At 44.3% G+C, this 18713-nt stretch overlaps 1 protein-coding gene across 11 annotated transcripts in view; it reads right to left on the reverse strand.

Moving 5' to 3' along the window:
- The window catches only part of CREBBP (CREB binding protein), a 154894-nt gene that overhangs the window by 84853 nt on the left and 51328 nt on the right, over nucleotides 1-18713 (reverse strand). For all 11 annotated transcript variants that reach the window (XM_063655077.1, XM_063655076.1, XM_054455748.2 and 8 more), the window contains exon 3: nucleotides 592-768. In XM_063655077.1, coding sequence (XP_063511147.1) covers nucleotides 592-768 — 177 coding nt within the window. The remainder of the gene's footprint in view (nucleotides 1-591; nucleotides 769-18713) is intronic.

Genomic DNA, 18713 nt, shown 5'->3' on the forward strand with positions numbered 1-18713 from the left:
TGGTGGTGCAAAAGGAGATATTTTCCCATTAATATCTTGGTTCATCAGGTTGAGAAGTGATAAGGATAGTTCCTATTTTATAGACTTCCCATCTATAAAATCCCTTCAAACCTCAGGGAGGATGAAGACATGTGGAATCATCTATTGTGTTGGACATAATACGCATCTCATCAACAGAGTAGTGTCTTTGGAAGATAAAATGTCTATCATCTGACAGTAATACAAATCAATGGGCTTCTACTGACATCATCAAGCCACTAACAAACAGGAAGTGTAAGAAAAGCCAGTATCTCTGGTTCTCATGATTCTGGAGAGAAAGGTAAAGTGATTCGTGCACGTGAATTCTCTCCATCAACAAAAGGAGCCTGGGAGGAGCGGCTGAATCATCCTCACCTATCTCTCCTGTTGCTAGCTCATCACAGAAAATGTTAAACTCATTTAGAGAGCTACTCATGAGAAATCTGAGTTCTCTTCCTATCACCTACTGACACACTTTTAGTTATAGACTTTCACTGTGAGAACGGTAAAAACCCACAGACCACGGCACCCACCGGAGAGCCATAACACTGACGTCAGCCAAGGGTAACTTACCATATTTGGCACGTTGGTGACTGAAGTATTCTTGATGTCTGTAGGGAAGGTGGGCAAACTGTTGACCATGCTCTGTTTGCTGGCTAACTGGGGGTTCACTCCAGTGGCTCCCATTGGCTGCCCTCCAGCTTGACTAAAGGGCTGTCCAAATGGACTTGTGTTCCCAGTTATTCCCATCTGAAACAAAAAAGAGGTAACATCAGCTGTGGTGATGCAGTCAATATAAAAGGAACGGCCTGGGAAATGCTCACATGGTTTCCTACGAAATACTCATTGCAATGATAAATTCAAGGTTCATTATCAGGTTCACATGCTCCAAGCAGAAGGCTCATGAAGCAGCTCCCAGCAGCCACTCTCTCCTCACCCTAAACCCCATCCCGCAAGTAGACGAGCTGTTTCCCCCCACCCTCAGCCACTCTCCTCACTCAATCCCTCCTGCCCCGACAATGGCACCAACACCCGAAGAAAGTCATTAGGAAAACAAAACCTTCCAAAGCTGCTACCCAAGGGGAATTCTTTCTGTTTAATCCTTAATTACTCCATAGGTATCTAGTTTCTGTTAGATTCCCCATCAGATTTGAACAAAGTTTCCATTAGTTCAAAACACACAGTGGAAATATTGCAATGAAATGATACAACACCTGGGATCACCTTTAAAATACACTTGACCCATGAACAACATGGGTTTGAACTGCATGGGTCTACATATACGGAAATATTTTTCAGTCTCTCCTGCTCCTCTTCAACCTCCTCAGCCTCTGCCAACCAAGAGATCAAGACCAGCACCTCCTCATCCTCCTCAACGTGAAGACAACGAGGATGAAGACCTTGATGATGACCCACTTTCACTTAATGAATGGTACATATATTTTCTTTTCCTTATGGTTTTATTTATTTTTTTAAATAGAGACAGCGTCTTGCTCTGTCGCCTAGGCTGGATTGCAGTGGAGCGGTCTCGGCTCACTGCCAACCTCTGCCACCTGGGTTCAAGTGATTCTCTTGCCTCAGCCTCCTGAGTAGCTGGTACTACAGGCACACGCCACCATGTCCGGCTAATTTTTTTGTATTTTTAGTAGAGACACGGTTTCATCATGCTGGCCAGGCTGTTCTCAAACTCCTGACCTCAGGTGATCCGTCCACCTTGGCCTCCCAAAGTGCTCGGATTACAGGCATGAGCCACCGTGCCCGGCCCCTTACGGTTTTCCTAATAACGTTTTCTTTTCTCTAGCTTACTTCACTGTAAAAATACAGCATATAATACATAAAACATGAAATTTGTGTTAAGCAAATGTGTATGCTATTGGTAAGGCTTCTGATCAACAGCAGGGGATTAGCAGTAGTTAAACTTTTATGGAGTCAAAAGGTTACAAGCAGATTTTCGACTGGCAGGGTCAGCACCCATAACCCCTGAGTTGCTTAAGGGTCACCTCTAATCCACTGGGCAGGAGGAGGTAGCAGGAAAAGGGCACAGATGGAGAGAGCCTGGTAAGGTACTGATAATCACTAACGAAGCAGTAGGCGATGGGTACACAGAGGTTATAGTATCCTCTCTACCACTGTACAGGTGTAAAATTTATTTATTTATTTATTTATTTGAGAGTGTCTCACTCTGTCACCCAGGCTGGAGTGCAGTGGCGTGATCTCGGCTCACTGAAACCTCCCCCTCCCAGGTTCAAGCAATTCTCCTGCCTCAGCCTCCTGAGTAGCTGGGATTACAGGTACATGCCACCACACCTGGCTAATTTTTGCATTTTTAGTAGAGACAAGGTTTCATCATGTTGGCCAAGCTGGTCTCAAACTCCTGACCTCAGGTGATCCGCCCACCTTGGCCTCCCAACGTACTAGGATTACAGGTGTGAGCCACTGCGCCCGGCCTAAAATTTTCCATAATAAAGTTTTTTACAAAATTAAAGTGGACTGAAATCAAATATATACTAGATAAAGGCAGGAATGGGAAAGAGGAACCCTCAGCTATGCTTCCGTGAGGGCCTGCAACCAACTGGAATTCCTTCCATCAACAGACGTGGGCCAAGTTCCCTGATGACCCCCAGCTCCAGCCTCCACAGGTCAATTCAGGAATTGCCATGGCAATATCCCAGTGCTTATCCTTCTCCCTGTGGAGGAACGAAGACTAATTAAGAAACTGGATGCTTGGGCTGCCTGTCTTTGCCTTTTTGCAAAGCTCTAATATTCCACCTTCTGTCTATTGTGTGTTCTCCATTTCTGGTGTAGTGGTCAGCTTGATGGACTGGGAAGGTCCCCGCATAGGGAAAACCTCCCTGGGGTGAGTTTCCAGTCAAGAAATCATAGCTCAGTTCTCTCCATCCGCCTCACCTGGTGACTGCCACGCCAACATGTCCACTCTGGGTAACTTACATTCCTTCTGTGGACTTCAAACTCCTTGCCTGTAAGATGAGTGTCTTGAACAAGATGGATCGTATTATTTCTTTCAGCTCTAAAAGTCTAGGCTACAAACAAATCAACACTCAACACAACTGGCCCTTTCTGCTGAATGCCTGTACAAAAACACAAATAAAAACCAAAGGAGTATAACCAGAAAGTTCTAGCTCTGTGCATTTCACACGCAGGTGATCTCCTTCCGCATGTAGTCCTCCTAGGTGACATTTCTCACCTTTTTGAAAGCAATCACATTCTTGCCACCACTAGGTGCTCTACTTAAGTGAACTGAGACACTAATTCTTCACCAAGTCCACAAACCAGACTCAATTTCTAGTTCAAATGACTTAATCTAGGCAAGGTGGTAGCTCGATAAATATTAAGCACATTTCTGATTTGCAAGAAGCTTCCTTCAACTGTCACCTGAAATTTAATTGAAGCAGGAATTTATATTTTCAGAAACTACTATACCAAATTAATTCCATGGAACAATTACCACTCTCAGAATTTGTCTTATTACATATAACCAAACCGCTGAAACATTGTTCTTAGAAGCCTAGAATTTGAATACAACAACACGAACAACAACAAAAAATACGTTTGTTTTTTTTTTTCCCAGTTTCTAAATTTCTCACTTTGGACAAAATATGACAGAACACCCGCACTCATTTCCCTTGATCAATTCATCCTCGAAGTCACCAAGTGCCTGCTATGAGCCAAGCCCAGTTCTGAGGCTGCGTAGACGCACATCCCACTTGTCACGGAGCTCACACCTTATGTCAACCAATTTGACAAACAAACAAAAAAAAATCAACGTCTTTTGGAAGTTTCTAATTAATTAGGCCCAGCATTGACAAACCAAAGTGGGTGACAGCTGATGGGGTGGGGAAGGGGACAGGTAACCATCTTCCTTCCATACCAAATGCCCAGGCACCCTGGCTCCAGAGAAGAGGGGACATAAGTATCAAGAGGCCAGCGCGCTCTGAAAGGGGTCCCATGGACCTCAAAGTTCACCTGACTTGCTTCAGAAAGTTTATTTCCAAAACTTCCCAGATATTTTGACAATTTTCCTAAGATAGCCCTGCTAGGGTGAGTATGAGTGTGTGATCAGGTCGATAATACTTGCCTGGCCTGGGGCCCTTTTCTAACTGGTCAATGTTGTTGTTGTTGGTGTGTGTGTGTGTGTGTGTGTGTGTGTGTTTGTTTTTGAGACAGAGTCTCGTTCTGTTGTTGGTGTGTGTGTGTGTGTGTGTGTTTGTTTTTGAGACAGAGTCTCGTTCTGTTGCCTAGGCTGGAGTGCAGTGGTACGATTTCAGCTCACTGCAACCTCCACCTCCCAGATTCAAGCAATTCTCGTGTCTCAGCCTCCCAAGTAGTTGAGTTTACAGGCATGTGCCACCACACCCGGCAAATTTTTGTATTTTTTAGTAGAAACAGGGTTTCACCATGTTGGCCACACTGGCCTCGAACTCCTGGCCTCAAGTGATCCATGCACCTCAAGACTCCCCAAGTGTTGGAATTACAGGTATAAGCCACCACGCCTGGCCATAACTGGTCAATTTCAAAGGGTAACCCAGTGTTTGGAAGCACTTTGACAGATTTCATCAAGAAATGTGTTTGTACCTTTTCTTCCTGGCCATCAGATAAAAGAGTGAAGGAAACAGTCTCAACAAGTTTTTACCTTGATTCTCACAAAGTAAAAAACATGGCAAGTCAAAGATCATGAACGGTATGTAAGGAACGTCCAGCTCATAGGGATCTACACAATTCTCAAAAATAGGGAAAAAAAATCCCGTCCTTAGCCTATGATAAAAACAAAACCCAGGCTACATGCAGGAGGTTAGCGTTCAAATCTCTGGCACCAGGGCCAGCCCCAGCCTCTCCTTATCAGATAAAGTTAATAACCAGGCTAAAGAGGTCAGTTCTCTCACAGGGTATCACTGCTCATAGCCCAGGCAAGCTACCTCCTGGTGCCAAACCATCTCCTGGCAGAACTCGAGAGCCATGCACTGGTCCTAGGCTGCAGTTATGAATAAAAACCATTTGCTTCTAGAGATTCTAGATTTCTGAATTCCTAGTCTGTATCTATTCTCCATTAATCAAACTGAGCACTGTGGTCCCCCACTCTAGGCTAACATACTTTTTAGGACCAATGCCCAAAATGAAATATTAAAATCAAGATGTCTAACTCTAATCAATGAAAATCTACATTTCTTTAAATGTCCTAACAGTTACTTGATAATAAGTTGGTAGGCCGGGTGCTCATGCCTGTAATTCCAGCACTTTGGGAGGCTAAGGCAGGTGGATCACTTGAGGTCAGCAGTTCGAGACCAGCCTGGCCAACATGGTGAAACCCCATCTCTACTAAAAATACAAAAAATTAGCTAGGCATGGTGGTGCATGCCTATAATCCCAGGATGAGCCAGAATAAACTGCTTGAACCCGGGAGGCAGAAAATGCAGTGAGCCGAGATCTTGCCACTGCACTCCAGCCTGGATGACAGAGGGAGACTCCACCTCAAAAAAAAAAAAAATTTTTTTTTGTAAAGCTGGCTTTATTTTCAATGGAGGTTCATCAGGATTTGGTTTAATGCTACTAGAGAACCTCTACATAATCTTTTAAAAAGTTTTTTTCATTTTTAATTTTGGGAGGTACATAGTAGGTATATATATTTATGGGTTACATGAGATGTTTTTACACGCATGTACTGTAAATCACACCCAGGTAAATGGGGTGTCCATCACCTCAAGCACTTATCCTTTGTGTTATAAACAATCCAATTACAGTCTTTCAGTTATTTAAAAATGTACAATTAAATTATTTTTGAATAGTCACCCTGTTGTGCTAGCAAATATAGTCTTATTCATTCTTTTTTTTTTTTGTATTCCATACACTCTTTTAAATAAAATTCAAAAAGCAGAACAGAGCAGAATAGGCAACTGTTCAGTTAATAGTAAAATTTATATATTAACAAATTAAAACCCATAAAGTATTTATATTCTGCCTCATTCAACAACAGCCCATACATATTAAAAGTTTCTTTTACTCTATTCTTCCTAACAGAACTCATTTAAGCATTTAATTCAAGTTTAATCTCAGAAAATAGGAAAAGTTAACTATAGTTAAGTACCCAAAAAAAGAACAAGAGCTTCCATAATGAAACTAAATTAAACAATGCCTCACAGCTCTCCCAGGTTTCCCATGAAAAAGCATTGTGACCAAGCGTATCAATCAATTAACTGTTTGAGAACCTACTTCTGTTTTCTATCACTTCACTCAGAGAGTAAAAATACATAATCCATAGTCCCTGTGTATGATAAGAAAAATATTGAAGCCAGATCCTGAGGTTTCCCCAACTCCAACCACTGCCCCCAAGAAAGAATGGGAGTGAAACTGGATTAGCCTTAACATGACTGCAGTGTGAGCTCTAATGAGGAAATTCCTCTTTAAGCTCAGCTCAAAACCCAAGAACAATACAAAGAGGCACCTGCAGCAAATCCTGGTGCTGAGCCTAGCCCATCCATCAAATCCTGTGGCTGCGGGCCTGAACTGTCTGGCAAGTAGGTGAGTGACCATCATCAACAAAGAGGAGGGAAAAGGCAGACTGTGACTGTCCATCTACTCCAGCAGACATGGGTACCACGGAAAGTACAAAGTACCACACAGCTCTAGAGGATTATCTGTCACATAAATGCTTATAATAATCTATCCTGAACCTGTTTCGGTTACAAAACTGGGATAAAACTTCTCACTTTCCTGGAACATTCTCTACATCCCCTGCAACATACCAGGGATGCAGCGGAAGGACCCAAATGAATGAACACGCCAAAGCACCACCATGCCACGCAGCCCCTAGGAATAGAGCCAGGAAGGAGGTGGTCAAAGAACCACGAACAGGTGACCAAAGTCAAGACACAAAGAGGGTCAGCACTGGCTGGAGGGGGCATCGGAAGAGGCAGCAGGAACAGTCCCCTTTCTATCTTCAAAACTGCCAAACCAGGATCTCAGCTACCAGTTGGAGTGGACAGGAGTGGACAGCTACTTTCCCATGCTGAAAAGTCGGGCAGAATGAGAACAGGCCCTCTGAGTTAGTTTTCAGAATGGTGAAACGTGTGTGTGTGATCACAGCAGATACAAAAGTCCAGTCTGGCTATAAAATGGGTCCTCTGTGCTACATCTTTGGGCCAGGAAAACCCTGGCTTTGGTATAAGGCCCCACTCATGCCCTTACCCAGAGCTTTCCACTTGCACACAGAATTACTGACCCATCAGCCTCCATGGTCACTTCTGGCTGCCAACAGCCTCCTCTGTTTACCTCAGTGTGTGGGACAAATACTATCATTTTTCTACTTGTAATGATATGACAGCTATCAAAACATTAGTAAGAAAACAAGTTCCAGGCTCAGAAAGACCAGAAAGATTCTCTCCACTCACTAACCAGGAGAATATCTCTACTACTCACCTAACTCCTCCTTCTCTCAAGTGAGATCTAGTCTCGTAAAAAAGTTAGTAAATGGAAATCCAAGAACTAATTAAGGAGTTTAAGGAGAGAGAAAAGTCAGGTTAAGTCCTTCAATATCATCAGAAAAACTCCTGATATTGAAAAGGTGTTTAGACTGAAAGGTTATAGAAGAAATCATCAAAATAGAAGTATTTCCCCAGAACAGGTTTCTACAATAGTAGCAAACCAAGCATCCATTTTCTGGCTCTTCTGTCAAACAAGGTCAGATAAACACGTTCTTTGCAGGCCAAACTCCACTGAGAGGAGGCAATGGGCCAGGCAGTCCACGGCGGCAGGGGAGGGAGCATTTGGGTGGGCACCAGTTCACAATTTTGTGTGATGTTCATTTTTGAGGGTCACTCTAAGATCTCCTAAAGATTAAGAATACCTGTCCTTGGGGGAAGGAAACTTCCTCCATGCCCCTCATTTTCAGGGAAGGGCAAGCTGGTTCCTGCTCTCACACAACCTTGAGTCACGTATGGGAGCCTTTGCAAATAGTCCACTTCCAGAGACATCAACCACTCATAAAAACAACCACTCTGACACACAAACTCCCCCAGTTTTCATCTCCAAACATCCTTTTGAAGCGCACACTCACAAGAAGGGGTTGACCATAACCACTTATGAGTATGCACCCGAGGGGGCCACCATGTGACCAATGGGGGGTCGGGGAGGAGGACGGCCAGAAATGGCACCGCGACGCAGAACTTGACCTACAGTCGGCCAGGCCATCAGAAACTCTCAGTGCAACAAGTGCCGAGTTTGATGTTTGGGTTTTCTTTTCTTTCTTTTTTTTTTTTTTTTGAGATGGAGTCTCACTCTGTCGCCCAGGCTGGAGTGTAGTGGCACCATACCAGGTCACTGCAACCTCTGCCTCCCTAGTTCAAGCAATTCTCCCGTCTCAGCCTCCTCAGTAGCTGGGACTACAGGTGCATGTCACCACGCCTGGCTAATTTTTGTATTTTTAGTAGAGACGGGGTTTCACCACATTGGCCAAGCTGGTCTCAAACTCCTGACCTCAAGTGGTCCGCCTGCCTTGGCCTCCCAAAGGGCTGGGATTGCAGGTGTGACCCACCGCACCTGGCCTTAAGGTGGTTCCGAGGAGCCCACTAAGTCCGTTTTTGCAGCAGCTGACTACTTCAGCAGTTTTCCTCACACCTCAAGACATGCCTCAAGCCACAATACACAGCAGAGCACTCAGAGGAAGTGGGCTTTGTGGGGGGTCACTGATGCTGGTCAGAAACACAAAAAGGAACCAAAATATGATGTTCAGTAATAAGCTTTGCAAAGACAAGTGGAGAAATAAGACTAGTTAAAATCTACCACTTCATAGGTGAGGAAAGGGTCCCCAGAAAAGCGCAGGGACACACTAAATCAGCCTGAGAACTCAGCAGACGCTCCCCACAGCCCCCACTAGAGGCTTTGCCCTTGCACGGGGGCTCATCACCTCCCTGCTTAACGGAACTCTGTCTCCTTCAAGTTCACCGGCCTCACACCAGTAGCCGGGACAGAGACAGGATCTGTCTATGAAAACAGGGTGGCAAAGTGCGGCCTGGGGGCCAAAGGCAGCCCAATGCCTCTTTTTGAAAAAACAAAATTTTTCTTATTGGAACACAGCCACAAATACAATTTCATTCATAGAGGCAGTATGCCATTGTGGTCAACTATGTGGGCTCTGGGGATATCTGAATGGCGACTACACCACTTGCTAGGGATTTACTTAAACCTCTCTGCACCTTGGTTTTATCATCTGTAAAATGGAGATCACAGCACCTCCTCTAAGGGTTGCGTGAGAACTAAACAAGTTCCTATATGCGAAGCACTAAGATGAGCAGCTGCCACAGTGAGTACTAGGGGTGAGGAGATGAGAGACAGCTTTGGGAGCAATCATTCTACACTACATATGATTTCTTTCCTGACCATGCTCAAACAGTAATGAAATAAAGGAATGCTTTTCAGAGAACGTGTGATGATGGAGAGTGGTTCCAACATGTAGGATGATAGGGAGAGGCCGGCTGGGATTATTGGCATTTGATTATGACACATTTTCAGAAAAACATTTGTGACAACAACAATCTTGTGCATTTGCTATTTGCAGAAATACTCTGAAGAGGCCATTATTTTCCAATTGTCCTGGTAAATCATAAGCGTTTCCAGTTTTCATTCTACATTGTTTTTTAGCTTTAAAAACAATAAACTCAGGGTGTTTATTTCAAACTTAAATCATAAGCAATAATGACATATGATTAAAATACCCTAGCCTAACATTCTTGGGTTGAAATTTAAACCAAAACATAGAAGAATTGAACATGAAAGAACACTCCCACGAAAAAAGAAATGGATGCAACTACCACTCATAAGCCAGCCACGACACAGCAACAAACTTCCATTTGATGTGGCTTCAGCCTAACCTGACATATTTTTCAAGCTGGAGTTTTTTAAGCATCTTTCTCCACAAGTTGGTATACATGTAAAACCACAAATTCATATAAGGTGTAAAAAAAACAACACAGTTCAGTACATCAAGAGCAAAAGTTTGCTAAATAATTTAATAGCCAGAAATATTTATCGTTTTCAATGACATAAAGAACCAGAACTACCCCAGACTACGGCCAGATCATTTGTAAAGCCAAAAGCATTTTCTCTTGGCAACCTACTATTGTTGGAAGAAAGCCAAGAAAAGCAGTTTTCATGGAAAGACATGACTGCATTCAGTTGTCTGCTATCACCCGCTTGCTCCTGGAATCCTTCCAGTATATCAACTTGGTAAATATAGAGTAAGGAGAAATATGCCACTGATTACAGTGCCATAGACAGCACTTGGCTGTCCAGGGTGCGCCTGGGGAAGGAGAGTTGGGCTAAAGCACCTGGGCAGGTGAGCAGCCCACCTTCCCCCTCAATTGAAGTCTTATGTGCCGCCAACTTGGAATGCATTCAGGAAAATGTGCGGCCCCCAGGTCTGAACATTTGCCCTGGAAGGATAAGTCCTAACTGGAAGACTAGTAACAAAATATTTAGCAACTCTCACTGTATTTCATTTGGATAATGTCTTTCAAGAAGCATTCCCATCTTCTTGGGTTAAGATCCTCCCAGGCACGAGGATCGCTTGAGGCCAGGAGTTTGAGACCAACCTGGGCAATGTAGCAAAACCCCCTTCTCTACAAAAAATAATGAGCCAGGTGTGATGGCATGTGCTTGTAGTCCCAGCTATTTTGGAGGCTGAGGTGGGAGGACTGCTTGAACCCAAGAGGTCGAGGACGTAGTGATCCATAACTCAGCCACTGTGTACACACACACAGCCACGACCAGAATGTGACTTAGAAGAAGAGTGGAAATGCAGGCCTGTATCCTCACTATTAGTCACTCAACTGCTCCAGAAACTTCTAGCACTGAAACCGGCACCCTAATACTATTGGTACACCTTGGCAGGTCCCTACAGTTAGAGACGCTGGTTCCCCAGGGCGCAGTCTGCATTAATGCATAAGCAAAAACAACGGGTCAGGGTCACTGGAGAAACTATTTCTAATCCTGTTTCCGCCCCTCATCAGCCATGTAACTGGGACAAACTCTTGGTCCCTTAGTTTTCCTTATATATAAAATAGGAATCATTTAGATTATCATTAGGTGATCTTTAAAGTTCTTTCTGATTCTAAAAATCTGATGACATTTTTTATTTCAAACCATCAGTGCTTGATTCACATAAAGGCTACACTCCTGGGAGATGGAGCTACTCACAGTGAGTGACAACTGAGGGTTCTCAGTCTGCAGAGTTAACTGTCAACCCCTGGACTGGGAGGCCCTCACCACGGCAGTCGTCCCTGTGGGGCCCAGAGTGGATGACCAGCAGCCTTTCCAGGAGACTGGGGAGTTCGTGGAGCAAGGTCTTCCATCCCCACTGCCCAGGGACCGGGATTCCATAGGCCCGCACCCTGGACACCACTTCCCAGAGTATTTTACACAAAGAACAGCTAATCTGAGGCAAAATAATCCAAGAAAAGGGAGATAAAATTTGAATGCATTGTTTCCCCTAATTCTTTTAAGTCCTAATATTTTTTTTTTTTAGGTAGAAGAGTAGACTCTCTTCAGGATTAAGTACCCCTTTCATGCCAATCCAAGCCAACTTCACACGGGCAATGGAAAAAGAGGAAAAAAGAAGAAAAGGTGATAAAAAATGTGAGAAAAAATTTATTCTATAAGGACTGAATCTTGGCTGGGCATGGTGGCTCATGCCTGTAATCCCAGCATTTTGAAAAGGCCAAGGCGGGTGGATCACCTGAGGTCAGGAGTTGGAGACTAGCCTGGCCAATATGGTGAAACCCTGTCTCTACTAAAAATACAAAAATTAGCCAGGCATGGTGGCACACACCTGTAGTCCCAGCTACAGGCTTAGGCAGGAGAATCGCTTAAGGAGAGGCTTAGGCAGGAGAATCACTTGAACCCTGGGAGGCGGAGGTTGCAGTGAGCCAAGATTGCACCACTGCATTCCAGCCTGGGTAACAGAGCAAGACTCTGTCACACACACACACACACACACACACAAAAAAGAGTGAATCTTTGTAAAAACGAAGTTAATTTATACTGCAATTCAACTATGGCACAGTGGGACAGAGGGCCTCAATAAGTCACCTGACAAAGTCACCCAATGTTCTCCCCAGACCTTCCACATAGAGCACTCATGCAAGGCAGAGAAGCCCCTTTTTCCAGGGATCTACACTCCACTCACTGATAAAAAGTGACGTCAAGAACGCACAGTAAAGGAGGCGGCAACAAAGGAAGGCATGGATGTGTATAGGTAACGCAACGGTTCAGAGAAAAGGAGAAATAAAGATGGGACAGAACTCACAAAGAAGGCTTTAAGACAGACAGCCGCTGACTATTTCTAGTAAAATTTAAAGGAGAAAGAAAGATGGCATTTCAGAAGAATGTGTTCCTCCTCTACTTTGGGGCAGGAAAACAGAACTAATTCTTGAACTGGGCAGGCCGTCAGCTCTACTGTGCAAGCAGGAAGAACAGCTCGCGGGATGAGCCCTGGGAGGTGACGTGAGGCTGCCTCAAGGTTCTGTGTCATCTCCTCATGGCAAACCTCCTGGACCTCAGTGGCAAGAGGAGGACTGCAGCGGCCAAAGAAGATCTTGCCCAGCTTATTAAATGCCATAAATCTAAAAGTGTAAAGCACACTCAAAGATATATTGTTATCAAAAATATGTGGCTCTACCTCTTACCAAAAGCTGAGGTGTAAAGAGTCCTAACAAAAACATAATTAGCAAAGTAAAGTGCTCTTAAATACAGTCGTCCCTCCTGACTGGTGATGTCAGCGAGGAGACAAAACAGGGAAGGGTGCTGAGGGAGCGAGCCGGGAGCTGGCTCAGTCCGCTGCAGTCTCTGTGCCTTGTTTCAAGAGAATACACGGGAAGCGCCTAGAAGAGCGAGAGGGGCGAGGTCAACATAGGGACCGCTGGTACCACAAAGGTGACTGATTACTGACAGAGAAAACGTTCCTTGTAAGTTACAAAATTAAAAAGAAAAAAAGGACACAAATGTATAATCCCCATAAAACACACACCTATACACAGCAAGGAGGACAGAATACCAAAATATTTCATAGTGATTTCTCTGGATGGCTTGTAAGCAAATGTTCTTTCTTAATACTTTCTATTATGACTCAAATTCTCTATACAAAGCATTATTTTAAGGAGGAAAAGTTGTTTCTTAAAGTCATTCTCTACTCAAACATTCTGACTGCCCAAAATGGCAAGACGACCCTGTTAGGCTGCACAACTGTATTTAAAACATTAATTTAAACTGTCATTAAACACTGAATAAAAATAGGTAGATCAAACTGTTGGTGACAGAGATTACCGCTGAGTGGTAACTGAAATCAAATTTGCCCTGGTCACAAAGTGGCCCCGTAACCCGTCAGGCTTTGCTCTAATGCCTTATATGCGTGGCTAGAAGACATTTCAAGGAGCCTCAGGACAGGCCCACCACTCTCTGCAGGGAGGGCAGGAGGAAAGAAAACAGAAACAAACAAGGTCCACACCTACTCAGGACACAAAAAACCAGGCGTGGCTCTAACAGCTTCTGCTTTTTCTCCTCAGAAATCCCACGTTTGGCTCTTGGTACCACAAAGGTACAATGATCCCTGCTGTTTGAACTCTGTTTCAAAGTTCAGGCAGCAAGGGATGCCCCTTCATCCTGATCTATCTGGCCTGAGCTTCAGGGAGCAGCAAGCAAGAGACTGGAGCATGAGGGATGGACCTGACTGCATTTTGTTCCCAAGTTTCCATGGCAAGGCACACTTCTAGTCAGACAGTTCCTATTCGAGCAGCAGACCTTTCCAGCAAGGAGACCACTAGGCAGCTATCACGTCACCACCTGCCCCCAGCTCTCTTCAGCAGTGATGCTCTTATCTTTAGGACACTGGAAGTTGAAAAGGCTGTGGCAACACACACACACACACACACACACACACACACACACACACACACAGAGGAAGTTGAAAAGGCTGTGGCAACACACACACACACACACACACACACACACACACACACACAGAGGAAGTTGAAAAGGCTGTGGCAACACACACACACACACACACACACACACACACACACACACACACACACACACACACACACACACTCATCTAGGAACGCGAAGTGTGTTAAGGTCTTCCAGGAGGGAGGTACTGTGCAGTGGTGACGCACACAGGGCCATGTTCTCCCAAGCCAAAGGTAAGAGACACAAGCCACAAGGAAATCAGACGTGTGCTGTTAACAGGTGCCACCAACATCGACTGCTAAATGGAGTTTCAAGAGGGAGAGGGGTCCTGACTGGGAGGCAAACAAGGGGGTCAAGAGCTGGGCCTGCAAAGGCAAGCTAAATGGTAACGGACACAGTTGACCGCAGCTACGCCTCTGCAACCTCACCATAAACAGGAATGGGGAAAAACACCTCTGGGATGGGCCTGGATAGCCATGAATCTTGCAGTTTCAAAGTCTATCTCTAATCAAATAATCTAAATGTCCACAAAAAAGTGGTAGGCTGTGCAGCCATCTGGCTGGGGGTTAACTGACAGGGCTAACGTGTTAATTAAAATGAACACGGAAACCGGAAAGCTCAGGAGAGAGCTGGTTATTCATGCTGATGGTTAGTCACAAAAGGCAAGCACTGTCTCAGAAGAGCATCACTCATAACATCGACAGACAGGAACAAACGCTGCTGTGATCTCTCCACTCAAATCCTGATGGACTCAAGTCAAGAGTGACGGCCTCCCACCTCTGGCCACTCCCATCCCCACACGCCTCTGCCTCACCGAGCCCACATGTGGCGGCAGCATGCCTAGGCTGAACCATACCCGGACAACTTGGAGACTACAACTGCCAAGCAGGCCAGTGCCTCTCGTTCTACAGTAACTCTCCAAGCAAAATGTGCCAGGTTTTTAGGGGAGAAAACACACTCCGTCCCCTCCTTGGACTGTCCCCAATCTCTATGCCTCAATCACTCCCTGTGCCTCAACAGTGCGCCCACTCATCGCTGATATATACACTCCTGTTTGCCATTCACGCAGGGCCACTCTAACTTCCGGTTTCTGGTTTAAATGGGATAGCACATGGGAAAATGCTCTGAAAACCACAAAGCACTGTGCAATCTTGAGGTGACTCTAAGATCTCTTTCCAAAAATAGAGCACAGAAAATCTCTAACATGAGACAGGACTCTATAAAATGAACAGACTTTCTACAGTACTGAAAACAGGCATGCATCCTTACTACAATAATTTAAAGTCAATAACTGCAAGACAATGTCTAAAGTTGGCATTTCTCAGTATTATCTATCTCTTGCTTTGTTCTAGGAAGGATTTCAGGTGGCTTGTTTTCCAGTTCATTCTTCATTACTTGGTAGAAAAACATGAAATGAATAATATGACTCACTGCTAAGGGCATTAAGTTTTTACTTAGTAAATAAAAATGCAATCCCTGCAATCACACTACTTCAGACCATGCGCCATTTTTTGAAAGCCACAAACCACAGGGCCACATTCTTATCCAAAAATATGTAATAATTACACAGATGTATATCTATGGAAGTATGGCCTTGGAATTGCAATTAGTTGATAAGCATTTATACTTCCTGACAAGAAAATGTCACTGACATTCAGTTCCTAGCTCTAAATGGAGGGCTCTGGATACTTGCCTCAGTAGAGCACTCAGAAAAGGGGCTCAGTCCTCTTCTGACAACAAAAAAGAAAATGGGATCTACATCACAGTTAGAAGGCATTTTTTATTAAGTAATCAAAGAGGACTAAAGATGCCGGGGGGAAACCTAATTTGTGAGTAACTTTGCCCTTATTTTAAAAATTACTAAGACAAAATCTCTTGTTTCTGAGATTCAGCCACACCATTTGAACTTCTTATAAGAGACAAAGTTTTCATTGATGTCACTGTCTATCTTCAAAAGCATAAAGAAAACTGTAATAGAAAAAAATACAAGGAAGAATTCATAATCATATGAACAGGTTAGACTAAACGAATCAAATCTTTGTGTATGAATTTTAATATTGTTCTTAAAAAAGCAAGATGAGGCCAGGCGTGGTGGCTCACGCCTGTAATCCCAGCACTTTGGGAGCCTGAGGCAGGTGGACTGCTTGAGCTCAGGAGTTTGAGACCGGCCTAGGCCACATGGCAAATCTCCATCTCTACAAAAAACAGCCAGGTGCAGTGGCATACACCTGTAGTCCCAGCTCCTCAGGAGGCTGGGGTAGGAGGATTGCTTGTGCCCCAGAGGCAGAGGTTGCAGTGAGCCAAGATAACATCACTGCACTCCAGCCTGGGTGACAGAGCCAGACCTACTCTCGGCGGGTGGGGAGCAAGATAAATACATATCACGTAAAAGACACTTTCATTTTTCCTGTTAAAATTGATTTCATTTAGTAAAAAAGTATGAAGAGACAGATCTCCCACACTGAAGAAGTCTAAATAAATTATGTAGACACTTTGCCTAAAGAAGGTAGAGTATAAACCCCCTATCCTTAAACATAGTGACTCTTTCCAAAGAGGATGGCATGGAGGAGGGAAGCGGAGCATTACAGGGAAGAAACCTGAGAGGCACGACCTCAACCAGGTGGCTATGGGCAGCACTGACCATAGTGGTAAGTCACTATGACACAATGCGCCCTCAACGTGACGTGGTAAAAATGGCCCTTGGCTGCTAAGATCTTCCCTTCAAAAACCCATAAGCCCAGTCTTACCATGAGAAAAACATCAGACAAATCTGTACAGAGGGGCATCCTATAATACACCTGACTCGTTCTCCTCAAAACTGTCAAGGTCATTAAAAACCAAGGAAAGTCTGAGAAAACATCACAACCAAGAGGTGCCTAAGGAGACAGGACGATTAAAAGTAATGGGGTATCATGGATGGTATCCTAAAACAGAAGGACATTAGGGAAAATTTAAGGGAATTTGATTAAAGTACGGACTTCAGTTAATCACAAGTATCAGTATTGGTTCATTACTTGTGACGAACACAACACAGGAAAGGTGAGACGCTAACAATAGGAAGTGCGTGGACGGTGGGGAGGAGATATAGAACCCTGTTGTACTAGCTTTTAATTTTTCTGTAAATCTAAAACTGTTCTCAACATAGAGTCTACTCAGTCAGTTGCACCGCCTGTAGTTTCATCTGCTGAGAAAGTTGAGGCTTGAGGATCACTTGAACCCAGGAATTCAAGGCGGCAGTACACTATAAATGAGCCTGTGAACGGCCACTGCTTGAGCAACATAATAGCAAGATTTCTCTAAAAAAAATTTAAGTCTACTTAAAAAATGAAATGAAAAAAAAAACTATGAAGGAAATGTGATAAATATCAACAGGCATTAATTCTAATGAAAACACAGGTGTTGGTTACACTATCCTTTGTTCTTGTGTTGAAAATTTAAAAAACTCAGAACATAAAAATCAAACCTTTTCTTGCTACCATAATGTAAGAAAAATATTTTTCAAGAAGTGAAAAATTGATTGACTGAGACAGAGTCTCACTCTGTTGCCCAGGCTGGAGTGCAGTGACACAATCTCGGCTCACTGCAACCTCCCCCTTCCAGGTTCACGAGATTCTTCTGCCTCAGACTCCCGAGTAGCTGGGACTACAGGCGGCCGCCACCACGCCCGGCTAATTTTTTGTGTTTTTAGAAGAGACGGGGTTTCACCATGTTAGCTAGGATGGTCTTGATCTCCTGACCTCATGATCCACCTACCTCAGCTTCCCAAAGTGCTGGGATTACAGGCGTGAGCCACCATGCCCGGCTGCTTACTTTTTATTTTTTTAGAGACAGGGTCTCACTCTGTCGCCCAAGCTGGAGTACAGTGGTGCAGTGATGGCTCACTACAGTCCCAGCCTCCTGAGCTCAAGGGATCTCCCCACCTCAGCCTCCCGAGTAGCTGGGACTATAGGCACGTGCCACCACATCCAGCTAATTTTTAAAATGTTTTGTAGAGATGGAGTCTCACTGTGTTGCCCACACTGGTCTCAACCTCCTTGGCTCAAGCAATCCTCCTGCCTCAACCTCCCAAAGTGTTGGGATTGCAGGTTTGAACCACTGCACCTGGCCAAGATCACTTTAAAAAATAATGTTTAAGAAAATAATTATGCTGGCCTCTTGCACATAGGTCAAGGCACATTTTTCTAGCCAGAAAAGCAGACTTCTTTTTTTTGTTTTGTTTTTGAGACAGTCTCTTGCTCTGTCACCCAGGCTAGAGTGCAATGGCGCAACCTCGGCTCACTGCAACCTCTGCCTCCTGGGTTCAAGCTATTCTCCTGCCTCAGCCTCCCGAGCAGCTGAGATTACAGGCATGTGCCACCATACCCAGCTAATTTTGTATTTTTAGTAGAGATGAGGTTTCCCCATGTTGGTCAGGCTGGTCTCGAACTCACGACCTCAGGTGATCCACCCGCCTAGGCCTCCCAAAGTACTGGGATTACAAGCATGAGCCACCACGCCCGGCCAAAACTGACTTCTTTATGAGTCTTACAAAAATTGCTTGGCTGAATTAGTATTTCAGATTAAGAGCCATAACCCAATCAGAACACAGGCAAAGCTTACAGCATACAAGGGTATGTTTCTAGAAAGGAATAAGCAATAAATTCTTTCATTTGACAAAAATACTCCCAGGAAATTAGACTCACTCTCCAGCTTATCTGTTCTATAAATTTTGTGTATGGGGGAAA

This window comes from Pongo pygmaeus, chromosome 18 (genome assembly GCF_028885625.2).
Source record: "Pongo pygmaeus isolate AG05252 chromosome 18, NHGRI_mPonPyg2-v2.0_pri, whole genome shotgun sequence".
NCBI classification, from domain to species: Eukaryota; Metazoa; Chordata; class Mammalia; order Primates; family Hominidae; genus Pongo; species Pongo pygmaeus.